Source organism: Leucopleurus acutus (genome assembly GCF_964270905.1).
Source record: "Leucopleurus acutus genome assembly, chromosome: 11".
NCBI classification, from domain to species: domain Eukaryota; kingdom Metazoa; phylum Chordata; class Mammalia; order Artiodactyla; family Delphinidae; genus Leucopleurus; species Leucopleurus acutus.
Window position 1 is genome coordinate 82,620,465 of NC_139152.1, and position 20,397 is coordinate 82,640,861.

Here is a 20,397-nt window from a genome sequence, read left to right on the forward strand (position 1 = left end):
AATTGTGTTTTAAATTATAATTATAGATGTTATAAAGTGTGTCTTCATATTGAATATTTTAAGGTCTTTGAAACGATCTTTAAAACATTTCTGCAATGCAACCATTGAGTATTATTAATCTCATTTTACAGAGAAGAAATTAAGGGTATGTAAATTTAGGCTACCAGCAACAGAGCTAGAAAATGAAATATTCATCCATGCCCAAATCTTACTCTATTTACTACACTATACTGTTTTTTTTTTTTTTTAGCTTCCTTCCTTTAAAGTTTAAATATCCATGGAATTCTGATTATCAACTACTTGGCTATAATAAAACACAACTTTCTTTTATCTTTGGAATTACACAACTTTCTTTTATCTTTGGATATTAATAACAGAATAAATGTAACAAATAAAACCCAGATGTAACTTAAAAGTGTCACTGTATTATTTACCCTTCTTAAAAAAATTTTATCAGATCCAGCAAGAAGTAGGAAAAAAAAAGATATTTAAATTTATTTCTACTGCTTACCTCCAAATGGATGAGCTCCAGTAAGAAGTAGAAAAAAAAAGACATTTAAATTTATTTCTACTGCTTACCTCTAAATGGATGAGCAGGGGAAAAGAAAAGGAAGAAAAGTAGAGAAAGAAGGGGTGGAGAAGGGTGGGGAAGCAGTCTCTTAAGGCTTCCATAATTGAAAACTGATATTAAAATTCAAATTTCAAAATCAAAATTAATATTGCAATGAAGTTGACTTATATTTGAGCACCCATCTTAAATCCTGGAAATAACTTTTCTTCTGTAAAAATGGTTTTGTTCTCACAGCCACTTGTTTATATGGTACCTTTAGCATTAAGCCATCAACTCGAATATCAACATGCTCATCAGATTTTGAATTGTCATTCAACTTGTACACAGCCATAAACTGATTAAGACTCTGTTTCAAATCCAACAGAAACTGATTTAACCATAGAATACTTCTTTCATCCACAGTAAACTGTAGTGCATTCAGCTGGCTATAAAGGTTGGGAGATGGAACTGTGGAGAAAAAAAATTTTTAAAGATTTTTAATAAACTGATAGTTTTAAATCTTCGCTGAGAAAATAAAATACATTTTAACCAAGTTTTATTCTTCTTAAATTAAGATTAAAAGATTTTGCAATGTTATTTACAAAATTAAAGTGATACTACATGTAGATGATAGCAAACACATTTGGAGAGACAGAAAACATCTTTCATTGCTTCACTAATGGAAAAATATGCAGTTTAAATGCAAATCTATTAAGAAAATGGTAACAGGTACATATAGATAACTACCTTAAATGTAAATAAATTAAATGCTCTAGACAAAAGACATAGACTGGCTGATTGGATACAAAAACAAGACCCATATATATGCTGTCTACAAGAGACCCACTTCAGACTTAGGGACACATACTGACTGAAAGTGAGGGGATGGAAAAAGATATTCCATGCAAATGGAAATCAAAAAAAAAGCTGGAGTAGCAATTCTCATATCAGACAAAATAGACTTTAAAGATTACTACAAGAGACAAAGAAGGACACTACATAATGATCAAGGGATCATTCCAAGAAGAAGATATAACAATTATAAATATTTATGCACCCAACATAGGAGCACCTCAAAACATAAGGCAAATGCTAACAGCCATAAAAGGGGAAATCAACAGTAACACAATCATAGTAGGGGACTGCAACAACCCACTTTCACCAATGGACAGATCATCCAAAATGAAAATAAATAAGGAAACACAAGCTTTAAATGACACATTAAACAAGATGGACTTAATTGATATTTATAGGACATTCCATCCAAAACCAACAGAATTCACTTTCTTCTCAAGCACTCATGGAACATTCTCCAGGATATCATATCTTGGGTCACAAATCAAGCCTTCGTAAATTTAAGAAAATTGAAATCGTATCAAGTATCTTTCCTGATCACAACGCTATGAGACTAGATATTAATTACAGAAAAAATCTGCAAAAATACAAACACATGGAGGTTAAACAACACACTACTAAATAACCAAGAGATCACTGAAGACATCAAAGACAAAATCAAAAAATACCTTGAAACAATGAAAACACGACAACCCAAAACCTATGAGATACAGCAAAAACAGTTCTAAGAGGGAAGTTTATAGCAATACAAACCTAACTCAAGAAATAAGAAACGTCTCAAATAAACAACCTTACCTTACACCTAAAGCAATTAGAGAAAGAAGAACAAAAAAAACCCAAAGTTAGCAGAAGGAAAGAAATGATAAAGATCAGATCAGAAATAAATGAAAAAGAAATGAAGGAAACAATAGCAAACAACAATAAAACTAAAAGCTGGTTCTTTGAGAAGATAAATAAAATTGATAAACCATCAGCCAGACTCATCAAGAAAAAAAGGAAGAAGACTCAAATCAAAAGAATTAGAAATGAAAAAAAAGGAGGAATAACAACTGACACTGCAGAAATACAAAGGATCATGAGAGATTACTACAAGCAACTATACACCAATAAAATGGACAACCTGGAAGAAATGGACAAATTCTTAGAAAAGCACAACCTTCTGAGACTGAATCTGGAAGAAATAGAAAATATAAACTGACCAATCACAAGCACTGAAATTGAAACTGTGATTAAAAATCTTCCAAGAAACAAAAGCCCAGGACCAGATGGCTTCACAGGCGAATTTTATCAAACATTTAGAGAAGAGCTAACACCTATCCTTCTCAAACTCTTCCAAAATATAGCAGAGGGAGGAACACTCCCAAACTCATTCTACGAGGCCACCATCACCCTGATACCAAAACCAGACAAGGATGTCACAAAGAAAGAAAACTACAGGCCAATATCACTGATGAACATAGATGCAAAAATCCTCAACAAAATACTAGCAAACAGAATCCAATGGCACATTAAAAGGATCATACACCAGGATCAAGTGGGGTTTATCCCAGTAATGCAAGAATTCTTCGATATATGCAAATCAATCAATGTGATACACCGTATTAACAAACTGAAGGAGAAAAACCATATGATCATCTCAATAGAGGCAGAAAAAAGCTGTCAACAAAATTCAACACCAATTTATGATAAAAACTCTCCAGAAACTAGGCATAGAGGGAACTTTCCTCAACATAATAAAGGCCATATATGACAAACCCACAGCCGACATCATTCTCAATGGTGAAAAACTGAAACCATTTTCACTAATATCAGGAACAAGACAAAGATGCCCACTCTCACCACTCTTATTCCATATAGTTTTGGAAGTTTTAGCCACAGCAATCAGAGAAGAAAAAGAAATAAAAGGAATCCAAATTGGAAAAGAAGAAGTAAAGCTATCACTGTCTGCAGATGACATGATACTGTACATAGAGAATCCTAAAGATGCTACCAGAAAACTACTAGAGCTAATCAATGAATTTGGTAAAGTAGCAGGATACAAAATTAATGCACAGAAATCTCTTGCATTCCTACACACTAATGATGAAAAATCTGAAAAAGAAATTAAGGAAACACTCCCATTTACCACTGCAACAAAAAGAATAAAATACCTAGGAGTAAAGCTACCTTAGGCGACAAAAGACCTGTATGCAGACAACTATAAGACACTGATGAAAGAAATTAAAGATGACACAAACAGATGGAGATATATACCATGTTCTTGGACTGGAAGAATCAACACTGTGAAAATGACTCTACTACCCAAAGCAATCTACAGATTCAATGCAATCCCTATCAAACTACCAAGGGCATTTTTCACAGAACTAGAACAAAAAATGTCACAATTTATATGGAAACACAAAAGACCCCGAATAGCCAAAGCAATCTTGAGAAAGAAAAATGGAGCTGGAGGAATCAGGCTCCCTGACTTCAGACTATACTACAAAGCTACAATAATCAAGACAGTATGGTACTGGCACAAAAACAGAAATACAGATAAATGGAACAGGATAGGAAGCCCAGAGATAAACCACACACCTATGGTCACCTTATTTTTGATAAAGGAGGCAAGAGTATACAATGGAGAAAAGACAACCTCTTCACTAAGTGGTGCTGGGACAACTGGACAGCTACATGTAAAAGAATGAAATTAGAACACTCCCTAACACCATACACAAAAATAAACTCAAAATGGATTAAAGACCTAAATGTAAGGCCAGACACTATAAAACTCTTAGAGGAAAACATAGGCAGAACACCCTATGACATAAATCACAGCAAGATCCTTTTTGACACACCTCCTAGAGGAATGGAAATAAAAATAAACAAATGGGACCTAATGAAACTTAAAAGGTTTTGCACAGCAAAGGAAAACATAAACAAGACGAAAAGACAACCCTCAGAATGGGAGAGAAAATTGTAAATGAAGCAACAGACAAAGGATTAATCTCCAAAATTTACAAGCAGCTCATGCAGCTCAATATCAAAAAAACAAACAGCCCAATTCAAAAATGCGCAGAAGGCCTAAACAGACATTTCTCCAAAGAAGATATACAGATTGCAAGCAAACACATGAAAGGATGTTCAACATCACTAATCATTAGAGAAATGCAAATCAAAACTACAATGAAGTATCAACTCACACCAGTCAGAATGGCCATCATCAAAAAATCTACAAATAATAAATGCTGGAAAGGGTGTGGAGAAAAGGGAACCCTCTGGCACTGCTCGTGGGAATGTAAATTGATACAGCCACTTTGGAGAACAGTATGGAGATTCCTTAAAAAACTAAAACTAGAACTACCATATGACCCAGCAATGCCACTACTGGGCATATACCTTGAGAAAACCATAATTCAAAAAGGATCATGTACCACAATGTTCACTGCAGCTCTATTTACAATAGTCAGGGCATGGAAGCAACCTAAGTGTCCTTCGACAGATGAATGGCTAAAGAAGATGTGGCACATATATACAATGGAATATTACTCAGCCATAAAAAGAAATGAAATTGAGTTATCTGTAGTAAGGTGTATGGACCTAGAGTCTGTCAAGCAGAGTGAAATAAGTCAGAAAGAGAAAAAGAAATACCATATGCTTACACATATATATGGAATATAAAGAAAAAAAAGATTCTGAAGAACCTAGGGGCAGGACAGGAATAAAGATGCAGATGTAGAGAATGGACTTGAGGACACAGGGAGGGGGAAGGGTAAGCTGGGATGAAGTGAGAGAGTGGCATGGACTTATATATACTACCAAATGTAAAATAGACGGCTAGTGGGAAGCAGCCGCATAGCACATGGAAATCAGCTCAGTGCTCTGTGACCACCTAGAGGGGTGCGATAGAAAGGGTGGGAGGGAGACGCAAGAGGGAGGAGATATAGGGATATATGTATATGTATAGCTGATTCACTTTGTTATGCAGTAGAAAGTAACACACCATTGTAAGGCAATTGTACTCCAATGAAGATGTTAAAGAAAAAGTATGCAGGGTTTCTCTGGTGGCGCAGTGGTTGAGAGTCCGCCTGCCGATGCAGGGGACACGGGTTCGTGCCCCGGTCCAGAAAGATCTCACATGTCGCCGAGTGGCTGGGCCCGTGAGCCATGGCTGCTGAGCCTGCATGTCCAGAGCCTGTGCTCCACAACGGGAGAGGCCACAACAGTGAGAGGCCCACATACCGAAAAAAAAAAAAATGTATACAGTTTAATCTAAAACTAACTGTATAAATAAGAGGTATTGTTTTGATTTCTTTTCCTATTGTTACAGTCAGCAAGAAGCAATCTTCAAAAACTTTACCTTCTTGGGACTTCCCTGGTGGCGCACTGGTTAAGAATCTGCCTGCCAATGCAGGGGACCCAGGTTCAATACCTGGTCTGGGAAGATCCCATGTGCTGTGGAGCAACTAAGCCCATGTACTACAACTACTGAGCCTGTGATCTAGAGTCTGCGAGCCACAACTACTGAGCCCGTGTGCCACAACTACTGAAGCCCACGCACCTAGAGCCCATGCTCTGCGACAAGAGAAGCCAACGCAATAAGAAGCCCTCACACTGCAACGAAGAGTAACCCCTGCTCGCCGCAACTAAAGAAAACCCGCACACAGCAATGAAGACCCAATGCAGCCAAAAATAAATAAATAAATTTAAATATATATATTTATATATATAAACAGAAACATCTTATTGGGATGTGGAGGTACTTATCTCTGAGGATAGTAAGGAAGTGGGTTGCTGAAGCGATCATGTCAAGGGAAGAAAGTGGAGGGAATCTCAAATATAGATTGAGTGATGATGGCAGCCACAGAGAGAACTAGAGAGCAAATGTAGTCCAGGATAGAAGAACCCTGACTGCATATCTGGGATGGAGGAAGAAACCTGCTACACTAAGCAGTAGAGAGATCTACCTGCAGTTTCTAACAGGGGTCTACTTATGAAATAGATTATTACATAGCTATTAAAGATATTTAAAATGAACTTGTAGAAACTAGGATCATTAAGGGAAAAGGACAGGATGTAAATCAAATATGTTAAAGAAACGCATACATTAAAAACAGGACTAAGAACACTATACTTATTGTTATGGTCTGAAATGCATCCCCTCAAAATTGATATGCTGAAGTTCTAACCCCTAATACCTCAGAATTAGCTGTATTTGGAGATAGGGCTTTTAAAGAGGCAATTATGGTAAAAATGAGTTCATATGGGTGGGCTCTAGTCCAATATGACAGGTGCCATAAGAAGAGCTTAAAAAATGGACACACACAGAGGAAAGACCATGTGAGAAGACAGCCACCTACAAGCCAACGAAAGAGGTCTCTGAGGAAACAACCCTGTCAACACTCTGACCTAGAACTTCTAGCCTCCAAAACTGTGAGGAAATAAATTTGTTGTTTAAACCACCTAGTCTGTGGTATTTTATTATGGCAGCCTTAGCAAACTGATACACTTATGTTAGTAGAAGTTGTCTCTAAGTTGTAGGCTCACAGGCATTTTTTTAATTTGGGGCATTTTCTCTTTTTTTTTTAATATAATGAATGTATGTTACATTTACAATTATAAAAAAAGGTTATATATTTTTAAAGTTGGATCGCTTAACAGAAAGATGAAATGTGAGGACTGAAAATGGATCCCTATACACAGGGATTCAGTATACTATGTTCTTTACTTTTATATTTGTTTGAAATTTTCCATAATAAAAAGTTGAAAACAGTTAAACGTAAGCAACCAATTTCACTCCTAGGTGGCTAAGATTTAAATTGCTGGGAAGGAGTTTTATATTTTTATCAGAAAAAATCATATAGATTATAGAATGGGATTATAATTCCCTTGGTGCATGTTAACAAAACTGATAGAAATAAACCTAGATTAGAAGTCTGAAATCCTGGAAACTATAGGCTTTAATCTGAAGAAAAGTTACTAGTTCAATGAATGAGACATTATTTAAGGAAAACAATTTGGGGGGTGGGTGTTGGAAACAATGGGATTATCCAATTACAGGTAAATAGTTGTGAGTAACCTGGGGAGGCAGTGAAATATAGTTGGGGGGAAAGGGTAGGAAGAATTTTGATTTAGAAGACCTATACTTGAGTTTCAGCTGTGCCATTTTATTCTTCATAAGGTGCTGAGCAAATGCCTTAACCTATCTTAATTTTCTCACTGTTTCAGTCAAGGAGGTAGAAGAGAAAACAAATTTGAAATACACAAAAGAATACTGAAAAGCATGAAGACGGTGAGGAGATTAGATACTAAAAGGTCATTACAAATGAGGATTAAAATGATAAAATAGTTTGACATCTCTTTCTCCAAAGTAATTTCTTCCTCCAAAGGATATCTTTTTTCTTTTTTTTTTTTTTTTTTTTTACATCTTTATTGGAGTATAATTGCTTTACAATGGTATGTTAGTTTCAGCTTCACAACAAAATGAATCAGTTATATATATATACATATATTCCCATATCTCTTCCCGCTTGCATCTCCCTCCCTCCCCAAAGGATATCTTTTTTTTTAATTTAACAACAAAGGCATGAGCATCAAAAATTCCCTTTGAAACTAAAAACCTATATTAAATGAATATTAAACAAACGAGCTAAGTAGGTCAAAGAATCTGGAGTTCTACTTAAAAAAATTTTTTTTCCTCAAATAATATAACCTATTTCATTTAAACACTTTTTCTCAACTATAATTTTCAACCAAAATAATGAAAAAGGTACCACATAAACAAAGGTAAATTTTAGTTTGAAGAATTAGATGAACTGAGACAATAGCAAAGAATACAAATGTATAATCATAAAGTAGCTTACAAATAAAAATTCATGTAATTCAATGTTTCTAACAAAAGACAGTGCCAAAAGTTGTCCAAGGTATACATTTGGGTATCAAAACCTAGCCTCCCAAATTCTCTATAACTAAAAGGCTGACTTCACTATTCATTTTTTAATGAAATAGAGCTTTATGTAGCTGAAATATAAATGAAGTTTTACTAAAGAAAAAAAAATGACCTTATTCTACAATAACCTAACTTTCATTCATTCTTTCATTTAACAACAACTACTAAGAACAAAAATGAGTCAAACCTCAGGGATAAAATGAAGCATGAATACTACATGGTTCCTGATATCAAGGATGCTACAAGCTAGTAAGGGAAAAGAACATATGAACAAATAATAAGTAAGTAAAAATGCTATACTAGAGTTATATACTAAACACAATGATTACAAGGGCAAAGAACAATGGACTTTTTTCTTTTTTCACATTTATAATACTTGAAAACTTAGCAAGAAAAAATCAACTTCCCAAGTAATGGACAAACAATAACAAAAAAGGAAACTCTCTTACTTGGAAAATCCTTTCCATCTGGATAGTAATATTCTGTGAATTCTATATAGACAGCTGACATTTCTTGTGGAAGATACAGGGATTTTTTATTGCAAGAAATCATACTTTTGGGGGAAGAACGACATTGTTCTGCTGTAGAGACCTGAAAAAATAATTTTATTGAAGTAACACTAAACAAAGCCCTTTCCAAAGAATTTATGCAACATGGACAGTTACTTCAAACTCTTAAAACTACTTCCAATAATTAATTAGTTAATTGCCAATGTAATCTTTATCATATATTTAATTTCATATTAAATTATTTTAAAATAATACCAATTAACTTATTCATAAAACTATAACCTCTTTGGATTCTTATTACAAAGTCAACTCTGTACAATTTTCTTTGCAAACTTACTACTTTGAGCCTTACAATAACAGACAGAATATTTCTGTAAGACAATACAAATAAGTGGCAGAGTCAGGACACAGATACAAGTCCTCAAGACTAGACTGCTTCCCAACTATGTACTTTATAATAGTTCTTTACCATAATTCATTATTATGAAAAATAATTACATACAGAATGTTAGTTTAGAATAACAGAAAAATTACAGACAGTGGTGATGGTTGTACAACAATGTGAATATACTTAATGCCAATGAACTGTACACTTAAAAATGGTTAAAATGATAAATGTTATGTCATGTATATTTTACCACAATAAAAATTAATTTAAAAATAACAGTACACTATAAATGCTCCTGTCAAATAGTTTAAGCTCTTAAATTATTTTTCCAAAAAGACTATTAGTTTTAAGATTCATGTTACACATTTTTCACTCTCTGCCCAAAACAGCTAATTTATAATCACATCAAAAACTTGTATACTAATTTCTCCAAAGTTCAACCAATAGCATTTTATCAGTTTCACTTATTTATGCTTGTTTAGCAGACCCAGGGATATATCTCAATGTTATTTTTTTCATTCATTCAACAAACATGTATATTTCTCATGTGAAGTGGAATGACTCTTCAATGTTTTACTTGTTTCCCCTTGTATAAATTATTAATCAAACCTTTGATTATTTGTACAGTCTTCATAAATTTAAGTCATTTCCTTACATTGTCTAATAAGAAGCTTTTCTCTGCATACGTGGAAACAAATTCTTTTCAACTCCAGAGTGTCAAGTTATTTTATATAGTAGACAATAGCTTTTTTCCTTTTTCTTTTAATAGTTAAAAAGTTATTCAAATTGGGATGAACATACTATCTTATTTTCTTCCAGTTACTTTTGTTTGTTTTGTTCTGATGTATTCGTGTATGTGGGATTTCTTTATTGTATTTCATTCTCAATCATATGGGATTATGGGTGATTCCCCTTCCCCATTTCCATATGAATTTATTCAAATATCATGCATTATATAGAGAACATAAAGAAAGAAGCAATTGCACAATAAGAAAGTAACTCTTAAATCAGGGTATCTCAGAATTGGTACTATTGATATTTGGGGCCAGATAACTTTGTTATGGGGGCTGTCCAGTGCACTGTAGAATGTTCAGCAGCAACACTGATCTCTACCCACTAGACGTCAGCAGCAACCCCCTCCAGCTGTGACAACAAAAATTGTCCTCAGACATTGCCAAATGTCCTCTGGAGGGCAAAACTGGTCCCAGTTGAAAACTACTGAGTAAAACGAAACCTTTCCAGATAAAACTAAGTCTCAAAGACACAGACTTATCAAAATATACACACAATTCACAAATGATAATACATACTTGAAATCCTTTATTTAAAAAAAAAAAAAAGGGTCATATTTTTACCGTGTTGGTCTCAAGGATTGTGATGTTAGACCATGTTGTACTGATTATAGCCTGAATAAGAATGTTAGTATAAATAGGACAGAGTTCTTAGCTATAAAATTATGTTCACAGTATAGTCAATACTTAGTAGTTAATTAAGCAAATATCGTATTCTAGTTTATTCCACTAAGACCTTTGTGAAATAAGGAATCTGGCCTACAAAGAGAGGTCTGGCCTTTGTCCCTACTCTTGGGAGGTAATTCTTTTTTTTTTTCATGTTTTCTTCTTAAATTTTTTTTTGGCCGCATTGCATGGCAAGTGGGATCTTAGTTCCCCGAGCAGGGATCGAACCCACGCTCCCTGAAATGGAAGGCAGAGTCTTAACCACTGGACCCCTGGGAAAGTCCTGGGAGTAATTCTAAAGTCTTGGAATTTCCTATTCATGGTAGACCCCTGAGACCACAACTGATAGTTTATGCTCACAACATGACTCAGAATGGGACTGACCACACTTGATAGTCTTAGTAGTGTTTAAGACCACCTGTAGAGACTGAGTTCAACTACGTGGGCAATATTTCATACATATTGTTACATGTTCATTCTGGGAAGCTAATGTGTCCTAGGGACAAGGAAATTCTGAATTTGGAGCCCTTTGAAACTCCACTCTGTGCTCTCTTCCTATGGCTGGTTCTAATTCGTATTCCTGCCTTGTAATAAATGTGACTCTGAGTATAACTGATTTCAGCGAGTTCTTTGAGTTTTTCTAGTAAATTCTCGAATCTGAGGGTAGTTTAGGGAAACCCCAGAAACTACATTTGGTGTCAGAAGTCTTGTGCAGACTTGGCAGTCTGGCAAACTGTGCCCTTAACCTCACAGTTTGCCTAATTCTGGGTAACCATATAAGTGAAAATTAATGAACTGTATTTTCTATTCTGTCTAATTTAGCCATTTCACAATACTGGTCAAGATGTTTTTAAATAAAATGGTGGCACTGGTTTATAAGAGTTGTTTGCAGGAGATACTAAAGGTGTTTATCAGAAGATTTAAGAAATAAAACATACCTGGTATATATTGAAATCTGCAAGTCTAACCACAACAGAACTAGACATTAACTTAACTTTGGATTGTTGAGGTAACACTGTAGGCGTTTTGGAAGTCCCTTTCAGAGTTGAGTCTTTCTCTGTGGGAAACAAAAATTCCTTTTAATTTATAGTAAAATTATTTTTACCAGTCACTCTTTTATTACTAAGACAGATACTAGAAATATAGATGAACCCTAATTTCTCAAACAAGGTAACATATGTGGAAATACTTTATATATAAACTGATATAAGAACATAAGTTATTATGATGATTACTCTTTTATTTTGTGATAATTATTCTTTAAATGGGAATCATATCACATTGAAGAAACTCTCATACAATAACTTTTGGGTGGAATTCTTGTTAAAAAGAGAAATCTACCTGTCATTTAAGAGTTTGAAATATTCTACATGGGTATTACTTTTATTAGTCATATTAATTTAAAAAGTGCTTTGATCTAGAAGCCTATGATCTGAATGAGGTACAGGCTTTTTAGACATTAAGTAAACACCATATTTATTTACAGAAAATACCATATGGTGAACATACACACATACTCACACACATACACACACCCAATTAATATCAGGGGAATGACATAATGTTGTTAGAGGTAAAATACCTGTTTGTGTGTGCTGGGGAGAGGCATGTGTTGGGGATTTAGGAGGTGACCCTACATCATGATCCTTTACAGCCTGTTTAAGCATTTCAACGTTGCACTCAAATTCATGTAACAACTCGTTGGCCCAACCATTTTTTATTTTCGTTGCATCACTAAAATACATCCAATGATTACAACTATCTCCTGTAAAATGAATAACAAGTATTTCACTGAAAAATGTACACTTTTCATTTATTCAATTATAGCAGAGTTTCTAATGATAAATATTCATTTTCTCAAGGGACTCTTTAACCTTCTAATAAATTTGATGCTTTCACCTACTACAGACATTAATCTTCCTAGAAAATATGAGTAAAACATTTAGAATGGAGGGAAAGAGTGTCAAAAGCAAATAACCTGGGAGGGTTTCTGTCTAGAACCCATCTTAGGTAGAACATCACTCAAAGTTTCAATAAGAGGCAGCAATGCTGGTCAACCTTCACTGAATGCTCAACCCCTGGCATGCCTCCATTGAATAGAATCCCAGTAAATATCATACAGGAAAAAGTCTCTTCATCAGAGATTTGTTGCAAAGTGAGTAAATGCAGCCATATATATATATATATATATATATATATATATATATATATATACACACACACATATATATGTGTATATATATATCACATATAGGATTTTTGGAGGAAAAATTTTAAATCAGGATTATTAGGTTTATCTGTAGCAATTAAGAAAAGTGGTATCTACATAAAAGGGTTAAGAAAATAAAACCTACTTTATGACTAAAAGTTTTACCTTCTAAATAGGAATGATTTCTATGGTAAAAATTATTTTCAGTATATGTAAGTCACTTATGAATCAGGAGGTCAAACTGTAAGACAAAGCCCTTCAAACAAAACTCTAAACAAATAGTACAACCTTTAAATTCTACCAGGTACTGACACAGAAATGACAAACACTGAGAAATTGAAATTTGTGAAGAGAAAAATTTTATCATATTTTAAAAGTTCTAGAAAACTCATTATAGTTATTTGTTTTTTTCTTATTTGTATAAATTAAAAAATAAAAAGCCACATATCACCAAAATGCAGAGATGGGTATAAGGTCAAATTACTTAATTTGGCCATAAACATACATATTTTTGTTTTTATTATTTGGGGGGAAAGTGCCTATCAATATGTGATTATTAAAGAACCTATTAACTCTTATCTATTGATGAAATTTAGAAAATACAAAAAAGTTTTTAAAAAAAGGTTCCTGGAATCCTACAATTTAACTAAAATCACTGTTATCCTTTTGCTTTATTTTCTTTTTTTCTTTTTGAATATATATAATTAAAAAATTCAAAACATTAATAACTTGCTTTTGTCATAATTAACAAAATAGCACAAATATATGTCTTCTATCTTCTAATTTTTTAAAGTTTTAAATCAGTTTACAATATTTTCAATTTCTAACAATTATATTTATTAATAATCTACATAAACCTCAATATAAGATTCATGAATATTTTCCATGGCAATTACATTTTCTTGGTAAGATACTGCCGGGGCGGGGGGGAAATAATAAATGCCTTGATCTCTTTTCTCCTTAAAAAATTAAAACAAAATAATAAAATAAGAACAAAACAAAATAAACTGGCTATATAATTTAAAAGCAAGATTTAGATCTTTTAAATAAACTGTTATACAAACCTGCTTTGTGATAAGGATAATAATCTATAGTTAGCTGTGTAAAAGACAGTTGCATAGCCCCTCCAGTAATACGTCTGTTTGACTCTGGGAAAAGAAAAAGATGAAATTGAAAGAGAGACAGAGAAAGAAGTATTAAGCAAATATAAGAAACATTTCATTTACCATACCTGCAGTCCAAGCAGTGATAACTGTCTCTCTGTTACCAAGGTTAATACAATAAGGATTTTAAGAAATACAATTCAGGGATTTCCCTGGTGGTCCAGTGGTTAAGAATCTGCCTTGCAATGCAGGGGACACCGGTTCGATCCCTGGTCCGGGAACTAGGTTCCCACATGTCGCAGGGCAACTATAAGCCCTCATGCCACAACTAGAGAGCCTGAGTGCCACAACTACAGAGCCCATGCGCTCTGGAGCCTGCGTGCCACAACTAGAGAGAAGCCTGTGCACCCCAACTAGAGAGAAGCCTGTGTACCACACGAAAGATCCTACGTGCCACACTAAGTCCCAATGCAGACAATAAATAAATAAATAAATATTTTTTTGAAAAAGAAAGAAATGCAATTCAACCTAGTAAGTATTTATTGAGCCCCTATCCCCTGCAAGGTACTAAGCTAAAAGGTGAGGATACAAGAATAGCAGAACTTTTATATTTACAGACCTAACCATATGCCAAACATTGTTTTAAATTTTTTAAGTGTACTTATTCATTTGCTCTTCATGGCAACCCTATGAAATAGATACCATTAATATTATGCCTATTTTCTAGATAAGAAAATTAAGTAAATAGGCCAAGGTCATACAATCAGTTAGCGTAGGGCCGGTTTTGAAACCAGGAAATCCTAACCACTGCCTTATATCATCCTGCCTCTTGTTGAAGAAGCAATTGAATCTACTAGGTTAGGTAAGTTTTCTAAAGTCACACAGCTATGTTAAGATTGGAAGTATCCAAAAAAAAAATTTTTTTTTTCCATTTCAAATGTTCTAATTCTGTAAATATTTATTGATATAATCCACGTAAAAAAAGATCTTGAGGTTCTTAATAGTTTTTGAGAGTGTAAAGTGGTCCTGAGACTAAAAAGCTTGAGAATTACTAAGCCAGGCTTATCAGAAAAACTTAAGATTGCTAGTTTTTTACTGCCATTTAATTATGGGTATATTATAATAGAGCAAAAGCATGGATCCTCACTCTTAGAATAAGCTTCTGTCATCTAGTTGGGCAGAAGCTTAGATAATTTCTTAGATATGGTATTTGGAATAGAATCTATGCTTTTAGAATCTATCAGACAAAAAATAAAACAACCTCCCCAAAACACCCTTAAGTAAATGTAGTTGGTCTTATTTAAATGCCACTGAATAGAATGTGGCATTAATGTTTGCCCCTTTGTTTAAAATGTGATTCTTCAAAATAAAATTTAGAGATCAAGTCTTCTCACATTTTTGAAATAAATGCTATTTGGCAGGGCTTCCATTTGTCCTAGTCTTTCTATTGCTTTTTGGGATGTCAAAACACCCTTAAACAGCTCTTTAGGGTTAGAAGTTCTCTTTTTTTGGCACTTTGCCTTCCCTTCTAATGCTACTAAAGGTTGGATCATTAGAAAGTTGACCGATAGATATATTCCACCCAAGGTTATCACCTCAAGATGAGGTTATGAAACTCCTTATATAGATAGCCATATTCCTTCTACCTGAAAATAGAGCTGTAGAAAAATAAAACTTTAGGGCTCTGTACAACAAGGTTTGTACCACTTATTATATTCCAAGTAATTTTCTAGATGCTTTACAAATGTTGACCCATTTAAATCCTGTAACAATCTTATGAAGGGCCAATGAAATTGAAGAACATAGAGGTTAAGTTACTTATTCAAGGTCACACAGCTGTTGCATGGTAGAGAGTCCAGACAATCTGACCTCAGACATGTGTCATTAACCAGGATAGTATGCTGAAATAGTGCTTTAATTGGGGATAATTTTAAAAATAATATTTCAAATGAAGAGTTGCTTTATTTTGGTGGACATAATCTTAATTAAATTTACTTGTGCTTTGGACAAATACGCTTACGCTTATAAAACTTCTGAGAAGAGATTCAGGAGCAACTGAAGGCACAGGGGATAGAAGCTGCAATGATTTGGAGTTGCCAGAAATCTAGCTATGCTGCTCAAACTCTGCCAGTAAAATACCCAAGAATGGCAGAAGTACGAGAACCCTGGTTCTCTGGTACTAGTGACAAATGCCTTTGAAATTTCTTGCTTTCTTTTGTAAATGTTCTTGAATTCTGCAAACTATAATACTATATTTTAATACAAAAATCATGTTTTAAATGACTCCTCATTGAAAATAAATGATGCTCCAAGAAAAAAAAAAAAAAAGATTGGAAGTATCTAAAACTGTTTCTGTTTTGTTATGTCTGTTCATTTGTTTTTTAGATTCCACATATAAGTGAAATCATACAGTATTTGTCAATAGGTGATTGCCAGAGGGCAGGGGGATAGGGGAAGAAGAAAAATAGGTGAGGGAGATTAAGTGGTACAAACTTCCAGTTGTGAAATAAATGAGTCATGGGTATGAAATGTACAGTGTGGGGAATATAGTCAATAATTACATAGTATCTTTGTACGGGGACAGATCATAACTAGACTTATCACGGTGATCATTTTGAAATGTATAGAAATAATGAATCACTATGTTGTGTAATAGGAACTAACATAGTGCTGTAGGTCAACTAAACTTCAAAAGCAAACAAACTCATAGAAAAAGAGATCAGATTTGTGGTTACAAGAGGCAAGGGGTGGGGGAAGGGAGAATGCGATGAAGGCAGTCAAAAGGTACAAACTTTCAGTTATAAGATAAATAAGTACTAGGAATATAATGTACAACATGATAAATGTAATCAACACTGCCGTATGTTGTACATGAAAGTTAAGAGAATAAATCCTAAGAGTTCTCATCACAAGGAAAATTTAATTTCTTTTATTTTGTATCTATATGAGATGATGATGGTCACTAAACTTACTGTGATAATCATTTCATGATGTACGTAAGTCAAATCATTACGCTGTATGTCAATTATACCTCAATAAAACTAGAAGAAAAAATAAAAATAAAAAAAAAGGTAAGGGCTTCCCTGGTGGCGCAGTGGTTGAGAGTCCGCCTGCCAATGCAGGGGACACGGGTTCGTGCCCCGGTCCGGGAAGATCCCACATGCTGTGGAGCGGCTGGGTCCGTGAGCCATGGCCGCTGGGCCTGCGCGTCCGGAGCCTGTGCTCCGCAACGGGAGAGGCCACAACAGTGAGAGGCCCGCGTACCGAAAAAAGAAAAAAAAAAAAAAGGTAAAAAAGAAATCCGAAGTAGATGAAAAGTCAATGTAACTCCAACATAGAACTCAAACATTAAAACAGCATAGACAAATCAAATACAAATTAGTATAGAGCTATGTACACACTCTCTATATTAATTTGTTAACTGCAATTTATCTCAACCGGCAGAATTTCTAGTACCGATCTACAACCCCTTATTTAAAACCCTTGGAGCCAAATGTTTCAGAATTCAGAACTGTTTTAGATCTTATTAAAGTACTGTACGTATATCTGTGTATACATACATATATATGTATGTATATAAACACAACACTGCCAGCAGGTTCTGAGGCAGCACTAAGTAACAAAAGATAGTAATTCTGCAGCAAAACTCAAGTATTTACACTAAGTGGGTATAAGAAAGATGATAAATAGCAACGTGCTCATTTAGGTGAAGTTTTGCCAGCAAATGAATTCTTTACAAACTTATGAAAAAGCATTTCAGACCCTTCTGGATTTTAGAATAGCAGAGAACTGATTATAGATCTTTAAGATGAGGAAGCTATTTTGGTGGAGGGGTTTTCTCCTTAAATAACATCATTTAGCTTATTCTATGAGGGAATATAGAGGGAGGAATGTAAAAGAGCTGAGAAAACACTTTTCTGGTTTTTTGCTGCACACTTAACCTTGACCCCTCATATTGTTATTTTGGTTTGTTTTAACTGTTTTGATTTTCCTTTCAAATCACTAAAGCAGAAGATACCAACTACAAGCCAAATGACACAAAGGTAGACAAACAAAAGACAGCAAATCTCTCTCCAAACTCCAAATCTTCCTTACCTTTGCTGCTCCACCCTTTTATCTGGTAGCTGATATCTGGCTGCCCTTTCTGAGAAGGCAAGGTAACTTCCATTGCTAAGTATAGGAGCAACAGAAGTTACAGGGGTTGGTCTCAATATTCACTCTCTCAGCTTTAAAAATTCAGAGCAACAACTCTCATAGACATAGATTCTGATTCAGGTCTGAGGCCCCAGGTTGGATGTCTCCATTTAAAAAAGATTCTCAGCTTGATTCTCATGCTCACCAAGGTATGAGAAACACTGTCCTAGAGGCAGGACTACCTGACGAGTCCTTCCAACACTTATGGGCCAGAGACACTCTCTGGAGGAGAAACAGAAATGCCCAGCACCTAGAGTATGGAACCACAGATTTTCAAAGTGACCAAGAGCAGCTCCCTGTTAACCCCATTACCTGTGTTTACTAAATAGGGAAAAATAAGAGAAGCAAAAGCTAAAAGGAAAGAAAAAACCTTCCTAACTGGGATTTAGCTTCCTGACCAAATTTAGGGAGGATCTGGAGTAAGGAGACACAAGAAATGTTAAACAGCCACATAGTTCTGTTTATATGCACATAGGGTCAGAAAAATGTAGATAAACCATCATGCTGAAAATGCATGTGCATCGCTTTTTGGACTTTTGGCTAAGATCAAGTGAAAATACACGTGCAAATAATTATGAATTGAGTGTGGACTAAAATTTAATTTACAATTTCAAAATTATGAAAAAGTTAATTCAAAGGCTAGTCTAATTTTTCATCAACCTCTAAGGATGTCAGTCGTGAAAAAAAAACAACGAATTCTACCATTAGCATTGACAGCTAACAATTAATTATGTTGAGGTACTATTAAAGCAAAATAAAATTTTATACCAATACAATGCTTAAAATTATACCTTTCATCTACATATCTCAATGAATGATAAAATTATGACTAGTTATCTTAAGAGTACAGACTATATACTGCATATGATAAACAATCCAGACGTGTAGTAAGTTCTAGAAAAACCAAAAATAGTTTCAAATAGCAGCTTTTATTATTTATTACCTTTTTCTTTAGCATGAATATCATCACATATGTGTAGATCTAGATGAGAAATCACTAAATGATGGGAGGTTTCTTTAACATCAAAGTCATTGAATAGTTTCACAATTGCATCATTTAGATCAGGAGCATTTGAAGTCTGTGGTGTCTTCACTTGCTGGGTAGATGGGGCTACTGTAGAGCTCTAAAAGATTCAAAACTGCCTTAGCACTGCAAGTTAAATATTTGACATTCCTCACTCAAAAAAACTGAAATATTTTTAGTAATAAAGTCATAAAAAATAAGCAAATACATTTTCTTTTGTATCAGTAACTCAGTTTCCTAAAATATTTTCTGAATTATGTAGGAATAAAACTAAAGCCTAAAAACTGGAGAACTGTAAATAATTTGAATATGAACCCAATACGTTTTAGTAAATATCTGAATAGCTATATTTATAGCCCTTCCTGTTTTAGAAAATATATTTTTAACTATTAAAGGCAGCTTATTTAAATATTATTAGTTTTATATATTGAAAAAGAAAACAAATGTGAGCCCTGTATACATCAGCTATATACACTATTGTATGTCCTGTATAAATCATTACTTTATAAAAGCACTTGTGATATTATTTAGTACTATACGTGCTCTCATGCCTCTTAAGAGGTGTGGTATGTCCTCTGAACTTGGATATCTGAAGAAGCCAGAAAGCAGAAGAGATTTATAACGGATTGTGAGTTCACATTCTTTTCTCCCCAAAGAGAAAAAACAGAATACTGTTGAAGTATAAAGATATCTGTGAACCTCCAACAGCCTAAAATAACTCTGCATACATAAGAATACTGTGAGATGATATGTACGTGTTAGCCATAGAACTATACATGAAACTCTGGTAACAATTAACAAAATGAAGACCAGATTTTTTATTAAAAATATTTTTAATTTTTCTAATTAAGACCAGTTCATTAAAAGTACAGTTATTTACAGAAAATTAAAGTACTATATACATATAGCTTGTATACAATATACATATTCTTAATAGTAAGAACTATGGTCATACTGTAAAAGAATTTCAAAGTGTACTCGGTAAATGAGAATCTCTCAATGAAAATGATTGGGGCCCACAGTATTTAAAGAAAAGCAAAGATGAATATAGTTGTGAAGGCTTAAATTCTAGGGGCTCAAGTAAGCTTTTTTACTAATTAACTGTTAAACTGATTTCCATCAGAAACATCACTTTTTCTTATGTTTTCCCCCATCTACTTTCAAAGCCTTACAGACTATT

General features: G+C 34.0%; 1 protein-coding gene across 4 annotated transcripts in view; it reads right to left on the bottom strand.

Moving 5' to 3' along the window:
• BLTP3B (bridge-like lipid transfer protein family member 3B) overlaps nt 1-20,397 on the bottom strand; it is a 104,004-nt gene that overhangs the window by 30,960 nt on the left and 52,647 nt on the right. For all 4 annotated transcript variants that reach the window (XM_082850027.1, XM_082850026.1, XM_082850025.1 and 1 more), the window contains exons 8-13: nt 19,137-19,317; nt 13,961-14,044; nt 12,270-12,452; nt 11,626-11,744; nt 8,783-8,924; nt 825-1,018 (exon numbers count right to left, since the gene is read on the bottom strand). In XM_082850027.1, the coding sequence (XP_082706153.1) occupies nt 825-1,018; nt 8,783-8,924; nt 11,626-11,744; nt 12,270-12,452; nt 13,961-14,044; nt 19,137-19,317 (903 nt within the window). The remainder of the gene's footprint in view (nt 1-824; nt 1,019-8,782; nt 8,925-11,625; nt 11,745-12,269; nt 12,453-13,960; nt 14,045-19,136; nt 19,318-20,397) is intronic.